General features: G+C 33.5%; 1 protein-coding gene across 1 annotated transcript; it reads left to right on the top strand.

Annotated features, from left to right (window-relative positions):
- The first annotated feature begins 3982 nt into the window (after positions 1-3982).
- On the top strand, positions 3983-10080 carry LOC105784589 (sodium/hydrogen exchanger 2). Its single transcript, XM_012610492.2, has 14 exons — positions 3983-4500; positions 4635-4753; positions 5223-5320; positions 5517-5576; positions 5657-5703; positions 5797-5991; positions 6290-6336; positions 6603-6669; positions 6752-6852; positions 7102-7203; positions 7464-7602; positions 7696-7758; positions 9164-9247; positions 9511-10080. The coding sequence occupies exons 1-14, from the start codon at positions 4327-4329 to the stop codon at positions 9838-9840; spliced, it is 1626 nt and encodes a 541-aa protein (XP_012465946.1). The 5' UTR covers positions 3983-4326; the 3' UTR covers positions 9841-10080.
- The last annotated feature ends 12003 nt before the right edge of the window (positions 10081-22083 follow it).

Below are 22083 nucleotides of genomic sequence, written 5' to 3'. Positions count from 1 at the left end.
TCATTCACTTTACCAAGCTTTTCCTTTACTTTCCTCTTCAACTAATTGATTTTCATGGTAGAAGACAACCTCATAACACTCTAGAATATGAAATTAGGCTTTGGTTTTTAGGTAGAACTCAAAGAAAATTCATGAAAGATATTCTCTTTCTTTCTTTTATTCTCCCCTTTTTTTTCTTTCCTCTGTTTCTCTTTTTATTTTTGCTGTCTAGTTGCTGCTGTCCCACCTTTTCCTTCCTAGAAATCTCTATACTTTTCTTTTATATCAATTTTGTCCTTATATTATCAACCAATCAAATTCCACCACATTTCAAGCCTTTCCATAAAATTTCCTTTTTTTTTCTTTACACCTCATTACTTGGGTATTCTAACCTCATTATTATGTCTCCAAATATCATTTAATAATGGATAATTTGCATTTAGGTCCTTCACCAGTAATTTGGAAAATTACACTTTAGTCCCTGTACTTTTCTACTTTATTAAATTTAGTCCATGTTTGATTTATTTATATATCAATGTCTCCATTTCAAATTTATTAAAAATATTTATTAAATTTTCACCCATTTTCTTAAAATGGTAATTTGTACTTTTGGTCCCTTAACTTTTCCGTACTTATATTTTGTCATTTTAAGTTTAAATATTTACATTAGGCCACAATACTTTTCATATTTTATGATTTAGTCCTTGACTCAAATTAACATTTCACAACATACTTTTTATTTCATTTTCTCTAACATTCTTTATACTTTACTTTCTTTATATCTTATTTCACTAAAAAGAAATCTATCTTATATTATTTTCCACCAAAGGGGTTTTGGGATGTTACACATTCTCTTCTACAGTTCAATATTTTTTTATAAAACAGCTATAGGCGTCACGAATCTGCGAACCAAAATTCAAACAATTTTTTCTTCAATCTTCGATACTAACAATCATATCGACTTGGATCTAAGGTATGTTCTTCTACTCGTCAATTGGTACTGATCCACCATATTGACCGTCGAATTGTCGCTTGGAGCTCATTGGCGGAACTTTAAAAAAAAAAAACTTAACAATCTAATGACTAAAATAAAAACTTCTAAATAGTTTAGTGACTTAAATGAAAACTTTCGAATAGTTTAGTGACCAAATTGTAATTTTTTTAGTTAAGTGACCAAAATGAAAACTTACGCATAGTTTAGTGACTAATGGTGTAGTTTACCCAAAAAAAGATTTAGGGCAAAATGAAAAACATGAAAACATTAAAGGCATATTTTGCAAACCTAGGAATTTTGGTATCACTTATAACTTTTGGTATTGCATTAGAAATACTGATAAATGTACGGTAGGAACATACCCATACTCCATACGCACACATTACATACAAAGGGAGTTGCTCAAATAAATACTCATTACTTGCTCCCCTAAACTTTGATTAAGATTACATTTCAATCATCCAACTTTCAGAAGTAACATAATTATCATTATGGTTATCAAATTGTTACATTTTGATCACTCATTTGTTAACTTTAATTAAGAGGATGATGTGGCACGCTAATTTAAATGATTAATAACAAATTTAAACTTGAGTTATAACTAAAATATCAATATGATACTTTTAAAGTTTTTCTTAATAATAATTCGAACAATTTAAAAGCATCTTTAAAATAAATAAATAATTTTAAAATACAAACAATCCATAATGAGTTAAATAATATTAACATTGAATTCTTTAGAAAACAAACAACGATCTTGAATTCAATCCCAGACAATCTCATCCGCCACTCTCAATTATAAAAAATATGGAATTCCTTTAGAAAAAAAAAACCAAAAGGTGGGTTACTAAGATAATTAGTGGTAAAAGGTTAGATATTTTCGATTTTGTTGTCTAATATTTTTTAAAATATAATCTTTTGCTTGGGTTTCTCTTCGTATAAACGTGGGATTACTTCGCGTAGTTTTTAATTTTATTTATTTATTTTACTTTCTTTTTGAAAAACCTTTTTGGGATCAAATTAATATATTTTAAATTATTTATTTATTTTAATATTCTTTCACTTTTTAGAATTATTATTAAGAAAAATTTGAAAAATAGCAGACTGATATTTTAGTTATAGTTTAGGGGCTAAATTTATTATTAACCCTTTAAATTAATGTACTATGTCATCTTCTTAACATAAATTAACGAACAAATAATCAAAATGTAACAATTCAATAATTTTAATCACAATTATGTCATTTTTAAAAGTTGAGTGATAGAAATATAATTTTATTCAAAATCTAAGGAAAATTGTCTTAGTTTAACTATTATCTATTCATTTATCCAATATATTACTAACAAATTTTATCTCATTAACATAGATACGGATAACTCGCCAATTTTTTTTTTAATACAAAAAGGAGACCATTAGTGGCCTTAGGACCTATTAGTCTTTACATAAGAATTCTCAATTTTATCATCTAATAACATCTTCTTAACATTAATCAAAGGTAACTAAAAAATGAGTAACTCCAAAGCATTCTCATGACACGTTTTTGCTATACAATCAACAATCATATTAGTTTCTCTAAATACATGTTGAATTTTAACCATCGAGAATTGCCTGCTTCCTATTTTAATACCCCAGATGAGCGAAGCCATCATAACATCTTCAGAATCTGCGTTTAGCATATCAACTGTTGCCTTGCTATCACTCTCCAGAATAACCTTAGAATAACCTCTATGTCGAGCTACTTGTAGACCATGATATATTGCCCATAATTCAGCTATGACAATTGGACATCTTCCAACAAATCGATACGATCCTGCTATCCAATTACCATGACAATCACGTAAGACACCACCTATGGTGGAGTAGTTTCCATTATCAATTGATGTTCTATCAGTATTAACTTTGACGCAGCCCTTCTTTGGAGGATTCCACTTTACATAAATACTTCGATTGGGTGACTTTAGGCTATTGGTTCTCATCATACTACAAATATTAGTAGCGAGACTTTCGATCATTCTCTTCCGGATGGACACTGTGATGTTGAAATATAACTCTGTTCCTATTTTTCCATATAAAACAGCAAAGTGGATTCCCCACTCTATACTACCAACATTATTTTCCAGATTAACAATCATCCAATCCATTAGATTCATCCCAACAAACTGATAATATGTAACTGGAGGGGATAAGTTTATACCACATACCTGCAGTAGAGGGACAATCTCACAATATATGAACCATAGATTCTTGGCTGTCATCTGAGAATCGCGGCCTCACCCTCTCCTGATTTATCAAAATACCCGGTCTCAAAACCGGCCATATGAAGTGGTTGAATATAGGGGGCAAATTATTTCCCCAAACAGCATAACCCGCCAATTTTAAAATTGTTTCCAAGTTTAAACACCCATACTCCATTGCACCCAAGCTCATATTAAACCATGTGATTTACTTTGTAACTAATCCCGTCAATACATCTGACGGTCCTGATTTAACTTTTACTTTAAAATGTTTCTTCATCGGTCGTATTGTAATACATTTCATTTTCCTTTTATGCAGTTGATCACCCGCGCAACTCGCCTCTCCTTTCTTCTGTTTAGCTACCGTCCAATCCCATTGCCATTTCTCTAAATATTCAAAAAAGTTTCAAATTAATTTCAACGAATCGAAAAGAAAAAATTTTGAAAGCTGGAAAACTTTTTTGGCAAATTTCTTGGGAGAGTCGAAGAAGAATCTTGTCGGAAATTTTCGAAACATTGAGACTTTGGATTCTTTCGAAATTTCGTTTTGTTTTAATAAAATCACAAATTATTCCCATATAGAAAAAAAGAAAATAAGCGTTTGTTGTCTATCCAAAACGATTTGGTTAGTTTTAGTTTTTCTTTTCCTTTTGGATGTGTGGTGGCTGAGATAGTGGGAGGAAAGAAATTTTTAAGTTTTTTACTTGTGTTGTTTGTTTTGATTAAATGAAATAGCAAAAAAATTGTAAAAAAAAAATAGTTATTATATGCTGAAACACAAATGTGGTCTTCATGGATGTTGTTGTCATCATTGGTTCTTCAAATCGATTCCATAATTTTCTCTTTTTATATTTGGTTGATGAGAAAATGGAGGAACAAACAAGGAGTAGCCTTATAAACGGAAAGAAAGAAAAACTGGGGGAAAAAAGGGGGTTTTGAGAATGAACATGCGAAGAAATGATTTTAACTCTTTTTTTTTTTTTGGGGTAAAATGCAGAACTCTGAAGGAGGAATGGAAGTTTTTGAAGATATCCAGTGTTGAGGGAGAATTCGAATCTAAATTAAATTAGAATCAACTGATTGTTTTCAATAAATTTCTTTGATAAAAAAGAGGTCGAAATGGTGGCATCGCAGTTAGCTGCTGTCTTATCCAAGTTGCAAACATTGTATTCAGACCATGCCTCTGTGGTCTCCATGAACCTATTCGTCGCGCTTCTTTGCGCTTCCATTGTCATCGGTCATCTTTTGGAGGAGAACCGATGGATGAACGAATCAATTACTGCCCTTGCCATTGTGAGTGTCTCCCTTCACAATCACCTCTATAAATGTTGATTTATTCATATGAACATTTCAGCTGGGTCTTGTTATGCTTGGATTATTGTTCTACTTTTTTCTCGTATGTTTTATTTTAATTGACTTTGTGGCAGGGTCTTTGTACTGGGGTCGTTATTTTGTTGACGAGTGGGGGTAAAAGCTCACGTCTTCTTGTCTTCAGTGAAGATCTGTTCTTTATTTATCTTCTACCCCCTATTATATTCAATGCTGGGTAAGTTTGTTCTCGTCACATTTTCATTTCTCCTGTGAATGGAAAATATGGAGATTGTTTGTTATTGTTTATATAAGCTAAAATAGATGGCTGTGCGACAGTTATTCTATGGGAACTTTTTTTTCCTTGGCTGTGAGAGTCAAATATGGTATGTGTCCAAGATGTTGTTCAATTTATTCCGAGTTTTTGTTAGATCTTTCAAAGGTCATCCCCATACCGATAATATGATATGCATTGAATTCATGTTTCGGACATAGATACTAAATGAAGTGTCAAAGTAACCTAGATGGCTTGAACTTAAGTACATTGAGAATTTCCACTTGTTTTCAACATTGTAAATAAAAGAACACAGTGTCCTTTTTACAATGTCAAGGTTTAATTTTTAATTAAATTCTTTTTAAAAGTAAAAACTGAGGATTAGATGTAGTTAATTACTTGTCTTCCTTCTGATATTTGCTTTTTTTGCCAGGTTTTCTGTGAAAAAGAAGCAATTTTTCCGTAACTTTATTACCATCATGCTGTTTGGGGCTGTCGGTACATTAATTTCTTGGTCAATTATATCTTTTGGTACTTTCTACAACTTTATGGATGCAGTTGACACATATGTACAATTTCGTTAGTTTTATCTTTTGTTTGTATACATGACATCTGTGGATATGCAGCCAAGGGCAGTGTTAGGGGTTGGCTTGGTTTGTTGATGTACATCCTAATATTCTCAAGATTAATTTACTGGTTGTGATAGCAACTCTGATTCTTCAAACAGGTGTTATCAAGTTCTTTAAGGAAATGGACATTGGTTCATTGGAGATTGGAGATTTTCTAGGTATTTGACCTTAGTCCCTTCTTTTTCAAACTGGCTTAGTTCATGTTTGTGTATCTTACTATTTTTCCCGCAATTTTCAGCAATTGGTGCAATCTTTGCTGCTACAGATTCTGTTTGCACACTGCAGGCATGCATAAACTAAAATTGTAGTAGCATTTCTATATTGAGGGACTACTGTATGAAATTTACTAAACTGAAGCTGCTTCTTCTGATGGTACAGGTGCTTAATCAGGATGAGACTCCATTACTCTACAGTCTGGTTTTTGGAGAGGGTGTTGTAAATGATGCAACATCAGTGGTGCTTTTCAATGCAATCCAGAGTTTTGATCTCACTAATACAAATCATAGAATTGCTTTGGAGTTTATTGGCAGCTTTTTGTATTTATTTTTAGCAAGCACTCTGCTGGGAGTGGCTGTAAGGCGCTTTTCATACAAATCTGATTCATTCTGTGAACACTGCAGTTTCATCTTACATTGATCTGATTTTTCATTTTTCTTGAAGTACCCATATCAGAGTATCAGACATTTGTTTTCAACACATTTTTGTACATTGGTATACGAGGATGTGTCCTTCTAAGGACCCTCCAACCATATAGAAAATCTTAAAAGAAAAAAATTGACTATACCCATATCGGACACATGTATGTGACACTTGCAGGTGAACCTGGTAGCATAGCTTTCCCCTAGGTGTAATATTTTTCTTTTCTGTGCAGGTTGGGCTGGTAAGTGCTTATATCATCAAAACGTTATACTTTGGCAGGTATATTTTGGATTTTATCTGGATTTTATATCAACTAGCTTTCAATGATAAAACCTTAAATACCTCTATAAGAATCTTATACTCCTTTCTAGGGAATTAAGTTTTACAAAGATGTAATGCTTTTAATCATTTGTGATATTAAAAAGTTTTACTTAATAGAAGACTCCAACTGAACATGAATGTTATTATTACAATAGAGTTTTTGATGGTACAACGTCTTTGTAGTCTAGAACTAATTATATGCACTTGATTTTAACATGATCCAGGCACTCAACAGACCGTGAATTTGCTCTTATGATGCTCATGGCATACCTTTCATATATCATGGCTGAAGTAAGATTCTTCTAGCATAATATGGCAGTTTATTGCATTCCTTTATTTTATTTGGATAACTCTAATGTTGCATTCCTTGCAGCTGTTCTATTTGAGTGGCATTCTCACGGTGTTCTTTTGTGGGATTGTGATGTCGCATTATACCTGGCACAATGTTACAGAGAGTTCAAGAATAACTTCCAAGTATGTGTCCTCCATGTTACCATCTTAGAGGCAATAAAAGTTATGGGTCGTTGATATTTGGAGGGAATAAACTTCTTCTTAAGCGGCGTTCTGTTACATCAGTTAAATTTAGGGTTTTCTGTAGCTTTGTATTCAAGTTGCACCCTTCTAACCATTGCTAATTGTTTTTAAGATAGATGCTTAACACCTAAAGAAATGTTTTAACTCTTTATATGCCTCAATTGATTCAGATCTTTTGTTTAAACATAGGCATGCTTTTGCTACTTTGTCGTTTGTTTGTGAGACTTTTATCTTTCTCCATGTTGGAATGGATGCCTTGGACATTGAGACGTGGAAATTTGTAAATGACAGGTTTGCTCTATGTCTATGTTTTTCAAACATTTCATTTTTCTTGAAGTATCCGTGTTTGAGTAACATTACTCTGTGCACCTTCTGGAAAAACTATTTTTTTTTTCAAGTGTATGTTAACGATACATTTTGGTCTTGAACCTTTGCTTCAGGTATATTTTTCAGATTTACCCCATTTTCTCTTCCTTGCAATTTGTACAAAATAACTTCCATTTACAACATTATTTGTTCTTGTGACATTGGGTTTGATCTCCTATTTGCAGACCTGGAACATCAATTATTGTTAGTTCTGTACTGCTTGCACTGGTCATGGCTGGAAGAGCAGCTTTTGTGTTTCCCTTGTCGTTTCTATCCAACTTAGCACACAAATCAGCTAATGAAAAAATCAGCTTTAGGCAACAAGTACTAGTTTGTGGTGTTCTTTGTTTCTTTGCTTCCAAGTCAATTATCAATGCTATTTGACATCACTAATTTCTTTTTGTATCTTTTGTTCAGATCATAATATGGTGGGCTGGTCTCATGAGAGGTGCAGTATCTATGGCACTTGCTTATAATCAGGTGAATTCAGGATTATCTTATTTCTTTGGAAAACGGAAACCTTTTTGTAACGAAACTAGGAGATATAATTTGCTGAGGTTGAAAATAGAGAAGATTGTGTTGTATTTACATAATTTCTTCTAATAAAAACACAATATCTTGTAGTGGACCTCCTATCAATCTACTTCGTTGTAAGATCTTGAAAATGATAATGATCTAGAAAAAATAAGACAACAATTTAAAGTACTGCTGAGATTACTAATAGAGTTAAACTAAAAGAAAAAATAGTTTAAGTCAACATCGTGGACAAAGAAAATGACAAGGTAGGATTAACAGTTGTAGGCTTAAGGGCATATGAAGTTGAGCCATCTGCTAATGTAACTTTAGAGGAATATACATAAGACTAAAAGGTGAAACAAAGACTCGAATTACTTGTTATAGATTTTGGCAATAGAATCAAAGGCCTATTTGGACAATAAGGAAAGAAGATACTAGATTTACTTGACTGTACAATAGCAATGATAGGAGAAGTTTTCTCATATGGTGAAATGGTCTTGATATTAGATATTGTAATATTTTCTAATTGTTATTTTCAAACCTTATTTTGAATTTCACATAATAACATTTCTTATGGCCTGACTCATAGCAATAACAGCATAATTCCTTCTGAATCCTGACAGTGACTATTTTCTTACCACGACTAACAAGAGCTCTGATTTTAATCTAAGGCACGTGAGAGCTTTTAGTATGAAGTACTCTCGAAAAGATGAAATTTCAAAGCCAGAAAGGATCTGAGCTTTATTGATCTCAAATTTTGGAAGAATACCAACCCAAAAACTCATAACTACCATTTTCTCTCATTGAGTCTGTTGAACTTTCACACCTTGACTAAAAGGCAACAAAACATTAAGCTCTTCATACATTTTCTTAAAATCCATATGGGAGACCTATTTTGCTTTTCTGCACTACAAACTCTTTGCATACTTCTTTAGTACAAGATATATTCCGTTTCTCAAAATACAGAAAATCTAAATAGTCAATTAGCTCCACAATGAATTCATAGTAGTCAATCAAAGCAATTATTTAATTTTTGGGTCTAGAAAAATAATTGGGCATATTCTTTCGACCATACTTGTTTGGTATTATCAGTAGGTTGGTATCATGTACTTCGCACGTTGATCCGAATTGTCTTGCTCCAATCCAAATAATTGGATTCATTCAATTATTACATGTATGTCTTCAACTTTTTTTTTTTTTTTAATATTTCATGAATTTGGAGGGTCATATTTCCTCAACATGTTTGAAAATGTGAATAATCCAATAGACTTTTACTTAATAAAGAGTCAGAGTAAAATATGAGAGAGAGAAAGGAAGAAATTTGTTTGATTGATATTATCTGATAGATTTTTACTTAATATAAATGCAGTTTACAAGGGCAGGGCACACTCAATTGCGATGGAATGCCATTATGATTACAAGCACCATCACTGTTGTTCTTTTTAGCTCTGTGGTAAGAATGTTTCTGGCCTTCATTTCTAACTCTTGGAGATTTGATGATTGGCATTTTCTTTTATTCTTCATATGTATAGAGTCTTGACTGAGGGTTTGAGTTTTACATTGCTGAAGTTCGTATTTGGGTAGTCGAATCTCATGCCTGAAATCCATATTTTAGCATCTCTTTCGATGTTCCATAATTTACTTGGCTTAAGCATAATACTTTGTTGGAGATGTTGACGCTAGTAACACTTTATATGTTGGTTTGGCTTTGATCAGGTTTTCGGACTAATGACTAAACCTCTAATAAGGTTCTTGCTGCCTCATTCTAAAGTAACAAGTGCACCCTCCGGATCATCATCTCCAAAATCGATTACAGTGCCATTTCTGGGAAGTACTCAGGACTCGTTTGAAGATAGTCCAAAGGGAGTTCAACAGCCAAGCAGCATTCGCGCACTTCTTACGACTCCAACACACACCGTTCATTACTACTGGCGCAAGTTCGATAATGCCTTTATGCGGCCAGTGTTTGGTGGGCGAGGTTTTGTTCCCTTCGTTCCCGGCTCTCCAGCAGAAAGGAGTGAACATAAGCTACCTCAATTGCAATGAGACTGGTGGATCAAAATGTTCAAAAATATGTGTACTATGCATCCAATGTCTTGTGAAGACTTCTCAAAGAAATTTTACAAGGCTGCGCGGGAAGTGTGCAACGTAATTGTTCTTTTTTATTTGGCTCTGGTTATGTACGTAGCAGTGGCGAAACTTCACACTAAATTTTGAGGTGTCAATTAGTTAATAATTTAATCAATATCATATTATAAAAAAACAAAAAAAAAAAACATAATTCAAAATTTTGGGTTTTGTTGTTGTAAAATCCAAGGATTATAAAAGAAGGAAATTTTCAAAATCGAAAATCAAACATAATTGTTTTTTTTAAATGTCGTACTTAAGTTAATTTTTCGTATTGTATTCTGCGATCATCTTTCATGCAAATTAAATTACCAGATTTTGTTGTAAATTTTAACTTTAATACATTGGAAACACTCCATAATTTATTAACATAACACAAACAAATGGTAAAAATCTTCATTGATGATGATGTGGTAATTTCCATGTGTCGTCGGCAAACTGTGCTTTATATGTTGGAAAATTTTTACTGTGATTATATATATATAGATCTATTAGTCCTTATATAAGAATTTCCAGCTTTATCATTTAATAGTGTTGAGAATTAATTCAAAGCAGTGGGTTGTTTAGTTAACTAACTATCTCGGTAGAATCTTTGTTAGCTCCAGATTTTCAGTTTAATTGAATAAGTTGTTAGCTATTTTTGTGTTAAGGTAGTTTCCTTGTAAGCCTATAAATACAGTCATTTATGCTTTGTTTTATTAATTTTAGTGTTCATCAATAATAAAAAAACTTTGATGCATATTGTAATTGTCTCTTTCACATTTCCTTCTTCAACAAAATTGGCATCAGAGTAAAGTTCGATCTTTTAGGCAATTGAGTGAAAGTTAGGTTTAGGTCCACTGGGTATTTGAGAGAAACACCTTTTTGGGTCTTTGGGAAACACGAGAGAAGAGAGTGCGTGTTCTTGGAATGGCATCAGTTGGTTTTTCTTCCTCTCAACCACTCATACCCATTTTCAATGGTGAGAAATATGAGTGGTGGAGCATCAAGGTGAAGACATTGCTCAGATCACGAGACCTATGGGACTTGGTCGAGTACAGGTTCGCTGACATACTTGAACCTAATGAAGAATAAGAAAAGAGATTGAAAGAAACCAAGAAAAACGATGCTAAGACATTGTTCATTATCCAACAAGCGGTTCATGACTTTATTTTTTCACGAATTGCTGCAGCAACTACATCGAATGAAGCATGGTCAATTTTGTAGAAAGAGTATCAAGGTGATTCAAAGGTTATAGTGGTGAAATTGCAATCACCACGACGTGATTTTGAAACCTTAATGGTGAAGAATGGTGAATCAATTGCTGATTTTTTGTCACGAACAAGGACAATAGTCGGTCAATTGCACTCTTACGGCGAAAAAATTTCAGACGAGATAATTGTAGCAAAATTTTTACGAAGCTTGACGACAAAATTTGATCATGTTGTGGTTGCTATAGAAGAATCCAAAGATCTGTCTGTTCTTTCCATTGATGAGCTGATGGGGTCTCTTCAATCTCATGAGGCGAGAATCAATAGATCAGCAGAAAAGAATGAATAGTAGGCATTTCAAGTGAAGGAGACATTCACAAATCAAGGCGATAATGATCGTTCAACAAACAATGACAAAGGAAGAGGAGGATTTCATGGTGGTCGTGGCCGTGGTTATTGTAGAGGCAGAGGCAAAGGAATGAATGATGGATAGAGGCAATACAATGAGCAATGTAACATAAAATATGGCATACAATGTTATCATTGCAACAGATATAAGCATATAAAAGCTGATTGCTAGTATAATGATCAAAAAATTAACTTTGCAGCAAAAAGTGATGAGGAAAACAAGCTTTTTATGGCTTGTATTGATGCTAACCATAAGCCAAGTGATTTGTGGTTTGTGGATAGCGGTTGTTCGAATCATATGACAGGCACCAAATCCTTGTTCAAGGTGCTTGATGAGTCATAAAACATAAAGGTGCAGCTTGGGAACAAAAGGGAGATGCAAGTTGAAGGAAAAGGCACGGTGAAATTTTTTACTAGCCATGGAGAAGGAAAAATTTTGGACAATGTTCAATTTGTTCCTGATTTAGGATACAATTTATTGAGTGTTGGACAACTAATGGCTGGTGGATATTCTGTCATATTTGATGATGATGCATGAATCATAAAAAACAAAAAGTCAGACAAACAAGTCCATGTCCACATGACTCTAAACAAGATGTTTTCGTTGGATGTTTCAAACATGGAGAACTTTGTTCTTGCTACAAGTGCAAAGGATGACTTAAAGCTATGGTATTTGAGGTATGGACATCTCAATATTAAAGGCCTGAAATTGCTAAGTGATAAAGGTATGATTCTTGGACTACCAAAAATTGGCTCTCTGAATTTATGTGAGGGGTGCATTTATGGAAAGTAAACTAGGAAGTCATTTCCTATTGGAAAAGCATGGAGAGCTACTGAATGTTTAGAATTAATTCATGCTGATCTATGTGGTCCTATGCAAATCGAGTCATTGGGTGGGAGTTGTTACTTCTTGTTGTTCAATGATGATTATAGTCACATGAGTTGGGTGTATTTTCTGGAAAACAAGTCAGAAACTTATGAAAAGTTCTAGAAATTCAAGGCTATGGTGGAGAACCAAAGCGGCTGCCATATCAAAGTTCTTCGTATGGATCGAGGAGGAGAGTTCGTGTCCAAAGAGTTCAATCTATTTTGTAAAGACAATGGCATCCGTAGGGAGTTAACAACTCCTTACACTTCAGAGCAGAACAGTGTTGCTGAGCAGAAGAACAGAGCTATTGTGGAGATGGTGAGAAGCATGTTACAAGCAATGGGACTCTCAAATCAGTTTTGGGCAGAAGCTGTGGCAACATCAATCTATCTACTGAATCTCTCGCCAACAAGGGTTGTCATGAACAAAACTCCATATGAAGCTTGGTGTGGTAGGAAACCCAATATACAACAGGAGATTTCTTTTCCCATTGAAGATTCTCCAGATGAAAAATAAGAGTCGGCACCACCAATATCTACAACACTTGAAGAGTCTTCTGAAAAACCAATTCCACTAAGGAGACCAACAAGGGTCAGAAAGCCGAATCCAAAATATACTAATGACACTTATGCATCCTGTCAATTTTCTCTAGCAGTTTCAAATTCTCTGTATCATGAAGAAGCTGCTGATAAGGAAGAATGGCAAAAGGCAATGATGGAGGAGATGAAATCCATCGAAAAGAATGGAACTTGAGAGATGGTCGACTTGCTGGAAGACAAAAATGCAATTGGTTTGAAGTGGGTGTTCAAGACAAAATTTGGTGCAGATGGAAGCATCCAAAAGCACAAAGCTTGTCTTGTGGCGAAAGGTTATGCACATCAATATGGTGTTGATTTCGAAGAAACCTTCTCCCCGGTAGCTCGGTTCGAAACGGTGAGGCTTGTTCTAGCATTGGCTGCACAATTGCAATGACCTGTTTATCAATTTGATGTCAAATCAACATTCCTCAATGAAGACCTATAAGAGGAGGTTTATGTAGCACAACCAGAAGGTTTCATAGAGAAGGGCAACGAAACAAAGGTGTACAAGTTGAAAAATGCGTTGTACGGATTGAAGCAGGACCCTCGAGCATGGTACAGCAAGATCGATGGGTATCTTCAGAAGAAAGGGTACATGAGAATTGAGAATGAGCCTACCTTGTATGTGAAAAAGGAAGGTAAAAATGATTTCATCATTATTTGTCTTTACGTTGATGATATAATTTATACTAGTTCTTTTAACTTTCTTATTAATGAGTTTAAGTCTCAAATGATTGAATTCGAGATGTCGGATATGGGTTTATTGCATTATTTCCTTGATCTTGAAGTTCATCAAGCTGAAGATGGAATTTTTATCTCATAAAAAAAATGCCAAGGATCTTCTCAGTAATTTTGGCACGCTTAATTGCAAGCCTGCAGCTACACCCATGAATATCAATGAGAAATTGTAGCTAGAAGATGGAGAAGAAATGACAGATGCAAAGAGGTTCAGAAGCTTGGTTGGAGGTTTAATTTATTTGACTCTCACTAGGCCCGATATTGCATTTCCTATTGGTGTTATTTCTAGACTTATGCAGCAACCTTCAAAGGTTCATTATGGAGCAGCAAAACGGGTCTTGCGGTACATTGCTAAAACTTTGGAGTATGACATTTGGTACTCAAAAAATTTAATTTTCAGATTGTGTGGGTTCACAGACAGTGATTGGGCAAGTTCTTTAGATGATAGAAGAAGAGTTTCAGCAAATGTTTTCACTTCAGGTTCAGAGGTGATCACTTGGAGTTCTAAGAAGCAAGCTACAACAACATTGTCAACCTTAATTAGAGGCTGAGATGTAGCAACAACTGCAGCAACTTGTCAAGCTATTTGGTTAAGGAGAGTGTTAGCCAATCTTCAACAATAGCAGAAATATGCAACAGAGATATTTTGTGACAACAAATCAACTATCTCCATGACAAAGAATCCAACATTTCATAGTATAACAAAGAGCATCGATATTCGTTATCATTTCATTCGTGATTTGGTAGCAAAAGAGGAGATATCTTTGGAGTATTGCAGCACCCAAGAGCAGCTAGCAGATGTGTTAACAAAGGCTTTATCAAAGGAGAAGTTCAACTATTTTAGAAGTCTACTTGGTGTCTGCAACTTTGAATTAAGGGTGAGTGTTGAGAATTAATTCAAAGTAGTAGGTTGTTTAGTTGACCAAGTATCTTGATAGAATCTTTGTTAGTTCTAGATTTTCAGTTTAATTGAATAAGTTGTTAGCTATTTTTGTGTTAAGGTAGTTTCTTTGTAAGCCTATAACTATATGCATTTATGCTTTGTTTTATTAATTTTAGTGTTCATCAATAATAGAAAAACTTTGATGCATATTGTAATTGTCTCTTTCACGTTTCCTTCTTCAACAAATAGCATCTTCCTAACATTATTCGAAGGTAATTCAAATATGACTAATTTTAAAGCATATGCAGGATACGTTTTTGCTATACAATCAGCTATCATATTAGTTTCTCTAAATACATGTTGAAATTTGACCATCGAGAATTGCCTACATTCTACTTTAGTACTTCGAATGAACGAGTTCATCATAACATCCTCAGAATCTGCATTTAGCATATCAATTGCTATTTTGCTATCACTATGATTATATTTTTAATTAAACAGATAAATCAATAATAAAATTCGTCATTATTCATAATAACTAACTAATTTTATAAAAAAAAATAGAAACAGTGCGATGCACATATTTATTATATGTATTGATTAATTTTTTAATAGATTAATTTACACTTGTGTCCCACTTTTATTCACTATGTATTGCTATGTGATCAATTTTAATGACATAAGGTCACAAAACTTAATGACTGAATCCGCATTTCCACAATTATCCTCCCGTCCCTTACTTTTCTTTGTTGATTAATATTTAATACAAGCTTAATCGTAAATTAAAGGGTTGAGGGCAGCTAGAAATGCCCACAAGCATAATCCCTAGGAGAGGCAAGATGAAATTGTTGAGTCCACTCATAGGCATCAGCATACTGATCCTGAAGATGGTAATGGTCGCCAAAGCTGGAAGATGAATAAATATGCATTACAAGAAAAGATAGAACAACTGAAAACGGAAGTGCAATAGTACAAAAAGTCAGAGTCTATAGGGTTACCTAAAAATTATACCAACCAGCCCTTAGCCCTTGAGGTATTGCGCCATTACGTATCCCCGACATTCAAGTTTCCCAGATGCTTTATGACATGCAAAGGGGCCTTCAAGATCACTTGCCCCACTGTATTAATCACATGAACATTTTGGGTGCATTAGATGAGGTGAAATGGAGGGCATTTTCTATGACTCAGAATGATTCGCCATATGCTTAGTATTTGACACCCCCACAACATTCCATCTCTAACTTCGAACAGTTGGCAGACTTATTCATGAGCAGGTTTTTGGCGAACAAAACCCTCCAACAATCATTGACATACTTGATGTCTATCAAACAACATGGAGATGAATCTTTAAGGAATTTTGTGAGAAGATTGAATGTTGTGACCATTATTACTAAAGACGTACTAGAAGACTTCGCCATTCAAGCCTTGTACTAGTCATCAATTTTTGAAATACAATTTGGTTGACAGATGGTAATGTTGATACTTCTGTATCTTGTTATATTATATATATATATATATATTAGTTGTCTTACCCTACAATGCATGAGCATATTGTGTGTATAAATTAATTATAAACATAATAATATGTGAATTTAAAGAATTTAATGTGTAGAAAATGATAATATTAATTATAATTATAAAGTAATTAATGTGTCTTTAATTAGTAAAATGTAAAGTAGTACTTATATATAAATGCATAGGTTTATTTTGCATTTAATTTAAAAGACACCTTTACACATAATATAATTTTGAAATTAAAATAATAATTGATAAGTAAAACAATGAAAATCATAAAAGCATTACATCTTTCTAATTTTAAAATATTTATTAAATCATAAAAAAAGATACAAATACTATGGGCATTATTTTCTGTAACAATTTTTGCAATATGAAAATTAGGAAATTTTAACCGAGAAGAAAGTGAATATATCATTTAAAAACAAAAGTGTGATTTAATACTTAAAATTGTATTATTCATAAAAAAACTTTTGCAACATCAAATAGCTATATAATTATATAAGATAGTATAAATAGAAAAGTGAATCTATTATTAAAAACAAAAGTCGACTTAAAATTTTATTTAATAATTTTAAATTTGTTTTAGTTTATATAACTTTCAAAATGATTATCTATTTCATATAATATATAATTTTAAACCATAAGCCCTCTCAATACATTCTAAAGAGTGTGAAGATAACGATGAAATACGAGATATGAGGGTAATCTCTAATCATTTCAGATTTATTATGTTTATATTTTCTAAATAAATAGAATATTTTTTAAAATTTATTATTTCGCCTAAAATATTGTTTATTAATGGCGGGTTCCACATATTATATTATATTATATATAACAAGTTATATGATAAGTGGCGTTGTCTCATTCTTTATATTTATTTTTAAGTTTTTAATAAAAATCAAATTATAGATATATGGTTAAAATTTTAAATAAAAATAGTTCAAAATAATTTATCCTTTAAAATACTTTCTAAAATTTAAAACTATTGTTATAGATATATCATTGAATACACAAGGAAAGAGAATATAGCACATGTAAGGAAAATTTTAAAAATAAATATTGTTTAATATATTAATTAAAAAAATCATAATGAAACATTAGATTTTATAACAATGTTTAAAAATTTTATTAAAACACTTTTAAATTTTATACAAAATTAAAAAAAAAAAAACAAATTCTACTGAAAATTTTTAAAGCAAAATTATATATATTGTATAAGAAGAAGGATAAAACCATAACTAGATTAGGCGAGGTCAAGCCATTCCAGAGCAGTCATAATGTAGCCTTTGAAGAATTTCATTCAGGAATTGCATATAAATATACTTGCCCAAAGGCCTTGAAAATGTCATTACTGCCAGTCCATCGGCGACTCGGTTACCCTTTCTGAATACATGTGAAACCCGAATTATCCAAGAACGTTGAAATATATCTTTTATTGCTCATATCACGGTAGAGTGGTCGTACTCAATTGACGCCACTTGAATCAATTAGATAGCTATCGTATGATCCATCTCAAGCACAACCCATTTAAGGCCTAGGCTCCAAGCTATTTGGAGTCCCTCCAAAGCTCGACATCGAGTGCAGAGCAGCAACCAATATATTTAGAGAAACCAAAAATCCAAGTACCATGTTTGTCTAGGATTACTCCACCGGTTGAAGCATTCCCAGACACTTTACACACAGCACCATCAGTGTTCACCTTACGCCACCCATCTTTGGGTGGAATCCACCTAATCAATCTGAAAACTTTAGTTTGTCTCTGCCTAAACGAGCTCACCATTTCCTGGTTAAGGTGAAGGTATTCATCCCTCATTCTATAGATCTTCTCCAATACACTAGCCCCCTCAATGAAATCCGCATTAAAAACAAAATTGTTTCTTCTAATCCATAATTGCCAACAAATAGAACCAAAAAGGGTCAGCTAATCATTAGAATTGCAAGCAAAATAATCGAGATTAGATAAGTTAATCGCGAACCAATCCTCCAAACTGATGTTAAAAATTCTTTTATTTTGTTTGGTATGATCACCACCAACCATGTATAAGTCATTGTACCAGCCTCGAACCCATAATTCAGAACTCAAAATCACAAATAAGTCATATTCATATTCCACCATAACTCCTCATATCATCCTTGTTAAGTTAAACACATATTCTCCCGCAAGGCCGGCTGTGATCTGCCAATCTGATTTGCAATATAGCAGCCTTAACGGAGACATCAAAAACAAATCTTCTTTCCACATTTTCTTCAGCAAGGAAGGTGTTTTTAAATCGATAATGGTCATACTCATGAATATGACACTAGTTTATTACACACACGTCTAGACACAACACATCGACTCATTACATCCGAGACATTTACCATACACAATCTACATAACATGAGGGTTTCATAAATCAAAGAAAGTAAGAAAGAACTCACCAGCAGCTCCAGAATGAAATCTATTATACAGGTCATTTGCCTCGATCGCTCAGACCTTCACTAGCTTATTGAGCTAAAGAAGAAACAATTATAACAATTTATCTACTAAAATTTAACATGCATGCATGAATCGGTTGCATGCAACCCAAAATGAAGAAGTTTCATTTCTTACGAACCAGTTCTAAAAATCTATGCATGCACCACTGCAAAACATAAATCCCCTCGATAACAACCTAAGAGCTTTCCAGAAATTACCAATAAGCTGGTACTTAACAATATCTTTTTAACTAGCTACTGGAAACTTTCCTCGTCTTAGATAACAAAGATACCTTAAAATTTCTCAGAGACTTAAAAAAGAATGCAACGAAAAACAAAGGTGAAACATGCCAACTATCGAAATCTTTATATAGCACAAAGGTCGAAAATAGAGCTTAGTGAAAAGGTTAAAAAATCCCACTATTGCCCTTGAATCCCGAGAATAAACTTGCCAATCAAATTGAAATCTAGTAATTTGCAGTACCTTAGTTCAATTTCAACTAGGTCTAAACTAAACTCTAACGATACTCACTGAGTCATCGTTTTCACACTAAAACAAGGAAAATAAGTCTATCAATCCACAAGCTAATAAGTTCGCCCAAAGTATCTGGGGTTGGTGGATTGTCTTCATAGAAGAGTCTGTCAAACCCTAGAGTTCGCCAAACCCTAGAGTGTGCCAAATGGTGAATTCTAGTGAGGTGTTCCATATTTGGATGTATTACCGAACCCACGCAAAATGCCACCGATCATTTAATGGATAATTCATCAATCTATCTATTTTTCTACCCTAAGCTTAATCGGCTATGCGCCAAACAACATATTGATACGGTCTATGCCGGGCGGGCTGTTACACACACATTACAACTTATATTTGAAGTAAGGTGTAGTCTTACTCTTACATCATTAGTAAGTACCTTGTTTAAATATGTATTTTAATATCTAAAGTATGCCTCTCTAATCCGCTTTGACGACAACCATATTTCCGCCACCCAATTAGCAATGGTAATTCATTATTTTTAAATTTTCATTATTTTTAATTGTGTTAATTTTTTTGATATATCTAAATAATTTTTTAATGTTATAAATAAGTGTACGATCGTGTGCTGGAGGCGTTCATACATAATACGAGGGAGCCTTTGATCCCTGAAATTTGTGGTTACCTACAAGAGGCTGGATTTTTGCATGCGTCTCGCATGCAAAGGGGCTGCAAACTCGATCCCATATTAATCAGCGTGTTGGTGGAAAGATAGAGGCCCGAAACACTCATTTTCCACCTTCCGTGTAGCGAGTGTACTATCACACTCGTAGACGTAGTGTTACAAGTCGGTCTATTAGTGGATGGGTCAGTCATCACGGGATCAGCGATGGTTTGGGGAAAAGTGGACCTCTGCACAGTAATGTTAGGGAATGTCACGAACAAGTTTGAAAGTGGTCGGATATCGATCAACTGGTTGGAGAAAATTTTTGATAAGCTTTCCAATGACGCAACAGAAGAGGTCATACAACAGTACGCTCGAGTATTCATCATGAGGTTAATCAAAGGCATTTTAATGCCAGATAAATCTAGAAATTTGGAGCACGTAAGGTGGCTTCTAAATCTAACGAACTTCAGTGAATGCGTAAAACTATGTTGGGGATCTGTCGTGTTATCGGCGTTATACTGGGAGTTTTTTTGGGCAACGTAACCAGATAATATATCGATTGGTGGTTGCTTATTGCTTCCACAGTCGTCGACCTGGTGGCCAATACCGTTTCTACATCTTAGAGTCACCAACCCATACACGTTCCCGTTGGTGACGAGATAAACATCATTTGTAACACTCCTAGCCCGAATCTATTGCTGGAATAGAGTTACGGAGTATTACCAGAGTTTACAAATCAAACAGATAGAAAATGCAAACATTTCATATCATATAGCATTCATGTCAAAAACCAATCAAAATCATACATATTGTCCCTTATACGAGCCCTCGAGGCCCAAATTACGCATTTGAAACAAATCAGGACTAAATCGGAACCTTAAAAAAAAAATTTAGAAATATTTAAAAATTTCAACACTACAGAGGTCACACGATCAAGAGACATGCCCATGTCTAAGGTCGTATAACTCACTGACTTGCATTTTTTTAAAAGATACAGGGGACACACGACCGTGTCACCTGGCAGTGTGTTATACATGGCTGAGACGCACGCCCATGTCTCTGTCCGTGTAGACGAAAAAATGCTATTTTATAAGCCATTTTTCTCACCCAACAAGGCATGTACCTTCAATTAACATTGTGCATATAAACAAGTCATATTATGGCATCCAAAACAAGAAAAATCAATCCCTAAACATGTAGTATATTCACATACAACCAATATACCCTTAGGCATCTTAAATGACAATTACAAATATTTTTAACCATATAATCCATGTAACCAAGTAATCCACCAACTTTTTTTGTCTAATCGCATTAATACACAACATGTAAATCATTTGCTAAAATTTACCATTTGGTACCAATTATACTAATTCAATAGCATCAAATACATATACACTTACTATAGCATAGTACCAAATCACACCAAGTTAGAAAACGTACCTCATATGCATTTTCAACTACTATTTTACCTTTCATCATTCAACCACAAATCATTCCATACATCAACATTTTAAAGCAAATTATGCGCATATCAAAATACCAAAACATAAGCCAAATGAGTGGCTAAACTCAACAAACACATATAGGCAAACATTTAGCCAAAAATAACCTATACATGCCATTATAACCAAAATAAAAACATTCAAAAGTATCGATAGAATCGATGCATAGTGTGATATATCTCCGATAAGCTTCCAACCCGATCGAGCTTCTGATAATCTGAAAAAATAAAGGAAAACAAATACGTAAGCAATGATTGCTTAGTAAGCTTGTATAAACTTTAATCGTATCAATTCATTTCATTATGAAATTTATACTTATTAAGAATAAACATTTATTGATACCACATGATTCAAGAAACCATATTCAACAACTCACAAAATGAGTAAATCCATAACATCATTTATACATATTATTTCTAGTATAATAGAGTTTTAAACAACTTTATACTCTTCCAAATTTCTTTATTCTCATTTGCACTTCTTTACTTTCCACACCCGTTCCATAGGCGTAACACACAAGTCATAAGCATGTCATACCTCCATAGCCACAAGCTAGTGCATTTAAACATAACCTTTTTTCAAATTAATCATATGAGAAGCCATTTCATAAGAAATTGCATAATTTAAAACTTACCACTCTTTCATGAGCACAAGCATATTTTCATTGAGCACTTACCATTTCAATACATCTTATAATTAAACATATTTTCATCCAACCAATAGCTTGACACTTGCTTAAGCATCAAACAACAACACTTGTTAACGTTCTTGAACATATTTCATATAAATTCAACATCGATAACCTTATTATCTCAATATATCACACTTGAGTTTATTACTCATCACAACTTACATGATTTCCATGTATCAACATA

The sequence above is a fragment of the Gossypium raimondii genome, chromosome 13, assembly GCF_025698545.1.
Source record: "Gossypium raimondii isolate GPD5lz chromosome 13, ASM2569854v1, whole genome shotgun sequence".
Lineage (NCBI taxonomy): Eukaryota > Viridiplantae > Streptophyta > Magnoliopsida > Malvales > Malvaceae > Gossypium > Gossypium raimondii.
Note: the sequence above shows the minus strand (reverse complement) of the source record. Positions and strands in the feature narration are given on the sequence as shown.